Source organism: Montipora foliosa, chromosome 8 (genome assembly GCF_036669935.1).
Source record: "Montipora foliosa isolate CH-2021 chromosome 8, ASM3666993v2, whole genome shotgun sequence".
Lineage (NCBI taxonomy): Eukaryota > Metazoa > Cnidaria > Anthozoa > Scleractinia > Acroporidae > Montipora > Montipora foliosa.
This window is the reverse complement of record NC_090876.1, coordinates 52,207,063-52,212,062: the sequence shown is the minus strand read 5'-3', so window position 1 is coordinate 52,212,062 and position 5,000 is coordinate 52,207,063. Positions and strand designations below refer to the sequence as shown.

The following is a 5,000-nucleotide window of genomic DNA, read 5'->3' as shown; positions in this document are numbered from 1 at the left end:
TTGATTGAGGAAGTTTTTTCTATTCCTTTACGCAGAAAATTCTCCAGCGTTTTTCCATACAAAAGGAAAGCACCACTGATGTCCCTGTTGTTTGTGATTGCAGTGAACAACGTGACTCAGTCCAGGCTTCCTTCTGTAAATGACAGTGTGGCTGCTAATAGCAAATGTATTGTATCGTTCCCTGCGCTTTATTTTCACTCAAATTTCACAGTTTTTATTTCAACTTTGGACTTAAATAATGACTTAAATAATGAAGTCTAAGACTTGTCAGTGCTAAGAATTAGAGAAATCAATTAAAGATAAGCTTTTGAAAGGTATTTTACGAGTTGATTTTTTCTTTAGGTCGCTGCAAATACACAACATTAGATTTTGGCAAGTTTGTCCTGAATATAAACAAACAACTTTTTGCCAGATAATTTGCATTTCTCAAGTTTTTACTTTTTTCTCAAAACCATGCTTGAAATTTGGGGTGCGGTTTATCTATGAGTGCAGCTTATACACAAGGTTTTTCAATAATTATGTCTCTTACCGACACATCCACACTAATGATATCACCATTTTGTAAGGGCCGACTGCAACAACAAAACAGAAAGAATGATAGGCCAATATGATATGGAAACATTTTGAATTGACTATGCCAAACCCAGAAAAGCTGTTAATACCTGAAACATTTGAAAAACACTTTATTAATTTATTTTAGTTGTGGTTTGTAGTATGTTTTCTCTTAAGCTATGCAAGTGAACACTCAAACTGCCACCTCTTCCTAACTGGAGGTCAATATTTTGACTTGTATCAACTCACTTGAAACAACCAAGTTTCCCTCCCTCAGCCAGCCACCACACAGTACAACAGAAACTAACGTAATAGGCCCTTTGCATGACCGTGTCACATGACCTTGTCAATCATAAAAACTGAGATTTATGGAAAACAGCTGCTGGATGGCAAAGCCCAGCACACAATTCTCTTAAATTTTTCAAACTTTCAAACTGCTCTAAAATCATCAAAATTGACATTATTACTAATTTCATCACACTCTTTCCATTTCTGGCATCTATTTTGTGCCATGACCATTTTTTTATGATTGACAAGGTCATGTGACACAGTTATGCAAAAGGCTTATTACCGGTAGTTATTCTCACTTGATCAGCTTGATCAACGTCCCAAGTCTCAAAGCAAAAACCTTTGAGGAGATGTATCACATTTGAAGACAAAGCTTTTTAATCAATACTAGTATTGTGGGAAGCATTGATTCAAGAATGACAGGAAAAAACAAGGAAAGATTGGGGAGAGGGGCATGTCCTCGTGGTTTTTCCAGTGTGCTCTTTTGTAATGATTTTCACTACTCTCTAAAATACAAACATTTGTGATAAAACATTACTTTATGATTGGGATAAATTGCAACTGATTACCTATCAGGTATTCCATGAACAGCAACATTGTTTACAGATGTACAAACAGACTTGGGAAACCCTTTGTAGTTCAATGGAGATGGATAGGCTCCATATGAGATAGCTGCTTGGTGAACAACTTTGTCAATGTCTTCTGTTGTGACACCTACCTTAACATATCGAATGAAACAGTTTAATAATACATCAACAGTAAAGCTAGGATTCCAATACTCTCAAACGAAGAGATGTACCCTCTCTCAGGATTATCAAAATATATTGCAGGGGATAGTAGTTGAAAGATGAGCCCACAGAACATTAATTAGGGACTAAAGAAATTTTAAAAAGCCTGACTAGACTGAGCCAACTAGTAGGCTTAGTCTACCACAAAGCATAGTTAATAGATGGAAATTCTCACCAGCAGGAAGCTACTTCTGATCCTCAAGACAAGCCAATGTTCTGGAATGCATTTTCCTCATTTTATGAGACAAGCATTTTTCAATCATTTCTATATTGGTTGCAATCTATTTTACTCCTTTTGTTTATGAGATATATATAGCACTTTGATTGGACTGTACATGTATTTTCAATGGAGAAGTGTATGAAATGTTAAATGTTGTTGAATGTTATGAAGGAGTTAAACTTGAGTCTCACCTTGATATAATCTCTTGCAATATTTAGAACATGTCGTGCTGTTCTACAAGCCGTTTTCATGGCAGCTATGTCCTCATTTTTTTTTACTTCAATGTAATCTGGAGGGTTTGCCACTAATCCTGTTGCTGCATAAGGGGGACGTTTGATATATGGTGGTACGTAACCATGACGAGACGTTTTATGGCTTAAATCTGTAATCACTTCATAAGAACTACTCTTTGTTGAACAATTTCTGTAGTTTAAGAAACAAAAAAAATTAAACCTACACTGCAGGTAAGATGAGGGAAGTAGTAAAAGGAGGTTTTCAAAGCCCTCTTGCAGAAGCATTTGGGAGGTTTGATTTGATCAGATTCATTTCAACTTCCAAACGACTAGTCATCAAGCCAAAGACTGGTAAGTACTTTTGAACTCTGACCCAATATAAAGGCGACATAGTTTTTGGGTTGATTTAGAGCTTGTTATTAAATTAATTTTCATACTCTTTTGCTGGGAAACGTTAAATCTTTTTAGCTTTTCAGTCTATGCTGGCTGGATGAGAACGGGGGGAGACTGTAGGAGAACTCATTCACGAGAAGCTTACCGCTGGTTCAACTTCTGGCAGGTTGAGCAAAAAAACCTGTTTTGACCAGTTTGGCAAGCGGTTTAGATTCACAAGGTCCTTTGTTGGCTAGGAAGTTGGTTGGCTGGGCCTTTGCCTCACTATCAAGCTGGGAGCAGGAATTTTGCTCATAATCACCCTGAGAGTGCAGAACACCCTTTTTTTCCCCAACAAAATTTTTAAAAATCAAGAAAATTGTTTAATTAGCATTTTCATATAATTTTTTTTTCCTATTACTATACAATACAATACATACTTAATTGACCACTCCCCATAGGGGCTTTTCAAGGCCAATGAAACACAATGAACAAAACAACAACTGTTAAGAAATTATCCCAACTGGCCAGAGGCAAACCAGTTGGCTATTTACAAGTGTGGCCGAGAAGTTGAACCAGGGACTACAGGAACAAATTCAACAAGTGGTCAGAGTCTTGAATCCGGGAATTCCTGATCTCAAGGCAAGCGTCCTAACCACTACGCCACACTGCCTCCTGTTGTTGATTTTCACTCGCGTGATCAACAGCCACGTTTTCAACAAAGTAAAAGAAAAAGTTTGAATAATAATAGAGGATTGGGTCGGGTCACAAACATGGCCACCGTTTCTTTGTTTAGGGGCACAAACATGGCGGCTGTGACGTCTTGTGAAAACCGAGAAAACTAAGCATTTTGGAAATAATTTTTGTTGGGTGGCAGCCCCTGATTAATTTGACAACCAAAAAGTTATTGGCTATTATCATCACTTTGTCAGGTATTGTGGCGAATTTGGCCGGTTAAAATGGATAATTTGGCGGGCTAACATGTTTTTTAGCCCACTGAAATAAACTTGAATGAAAAGCATAAAATTGTGCAATTGTACAATTAATTTCAACATTTTCAAATAAGCTTTATGGAACTTTCCTTTCATCTCTTACAATTTTTGAAAGCTCAGATGGCAAGACTAGCCAGCTTAATTTGCTTGATGGTATATTTTCATTGAGGGAAAATAAAAGCCATTCAACTTGTTATAAAACACTCGCGTGATTGTTCAGACTGTCTTGCTGTCTTTATTTAAAGTTTACATTTTTTCAGTGCCCTCCACTCCAAAGTGAGAATAATAGTAATACAGTTTTTGTTCTTGGGCATAAATATGTTTGGGCCCTTCTCAGAGCTCATTTTAACCCTCGCCAAATGGCTCGAGCTAAAAATTATGAGTCTGAGTTGGGCTCAAACCATTTTTATGCCCGCAAACATAAACTTCATTGTTTTATCAAAACAAAGTATTCTTTGGTTTATCCCAGTGCTTGGAACAAATTTTGTATTGGCAAATGTCTTCTCCACAAAATTATTGTTTGAAGCTAAGTATCCAACACTACCTACCTGCATCTGCAATGCACAAACCTTTCTAGCAGAGTTACTTCTTTACCTGCAGAGAAAATCATAGCCAGACATCTAACCAATAGGGGTATATGGTTACTGATAATCCCAACGGATTGTTCTATTAGCACCCCCTGAGATGGCAGAAATCTTCACTGCAAGTTCTTTGTCCTGACCCTTCCAAAAGTAAAATGCGGAGGGTTAATAGTTTGTCTGCACCTTTGAAAAAGTTGTCCGAAGGGTTGAAATCTGTCAGTGTCTTTGAAAAATATTCTGAGCCCTTCATTGCAAATACTCGCCATCTTTTGGGGGGTTCCGATAAAGAAAAAAAAATGGAATGACCCCTGCAAACATGCATATTTTCACGAGTCGATGGATCAGTTAAATGTTTTGTTCTCGCTGTTGGTCAACTTGTGGCGTTCTTGTTGGCTAACTAGTCAGCGTTAAGGATGACGATGTCATTAATAAAGAAACTATGATTCGGGCTTCGATGCTGGTTCATTTTTCCGCCACTAATTGTGCATCGTCAATATCATAAAGCTACAAGTACAAATGCTAACAACAGCAGTAAGAAGTGGCAGCTATTTCTCCACTTCCTCCGAATCTGTGAATCTCCAAATGTTTATGCTATCCATACATCGTTTTACTTACGCATCAGGTCAACCAGCTTTTTCGCCCACATCGTTGAATTACCGCACCTCACACCGTCCGAATTCTTGAGGACAGCCAAGGGTCCTTCCGGTGGTGGTAGTGGGGGAGGTGGCTAACCCCATTCTCACTCCACCTTAGAAGGTTTAATACCGGAAGTCCTCACGAACAAGTGAAAACAAGCTTGGAGCATCTTGAGCTTTTCATTAACCTTTATTCTATCAAGCAGAAGGATTCAGTCTCCCTTTGTCGGAGCGTAATTTAGATACGCAATGACGCAATGAGTTTTTCCCGAGTTAGTTGAAGGGGTTCAAAGTACAGATATATAGAGCAAAGCCCTTCAATTAAGAATGAAACGTTTC

At 38.0% G+C, this 5,000-nt stretch overlaps 1 protein-coding gene across 2 annotated transcripts in view; it reads right to left on the bottom strand.

The window, feature by feature from the left end:
* The window catches only part of LOC137967275 (methionine aminopeptidase 1D, mitochondrial-like), a 10,204-nt gene that overhangs the window by 4,974 nt on the left and 230 nt on the right, over positions 1 to 5,000 (bottom strand). Inside the window, exons 1-5 of one of the 2 annotated variants that reach the window (XM_068813799.1) lie at positions 4,642 to 5,000; positions 4,015 to 4,039; positions 2,040 to 2,271; positions 1,410 to 1,558; positions 530 to 572 (exon numbers count right to left, since the gene is read on the bottom strand). The exon at positions 4,642 to 5,000 is cut by the window's right edge and continues 230 nt beyond it. In XM_068813799.1, coding sequence (XP_068669900.1) covers positions 530 to 572; positions 1,410 to 1,558; positions 2,040 to 2,271; positions 4,015 to 4,039; positions 4,642 to 4,672 — 480 coding nt within the window. In that variant the 5' untranslated portion in view covers positions 4,673 to 5,000. Of the gene's footprint in view, positions 1 to 529; positions 573 to 1,409; positions 1,559 to 2,039; positions 2,272 to 3,993; positions 4,040 to 4,641 lie in introns of both variants that reach the window. The other variant, XM_068813798.1, reaches the window with a different exon arrangement.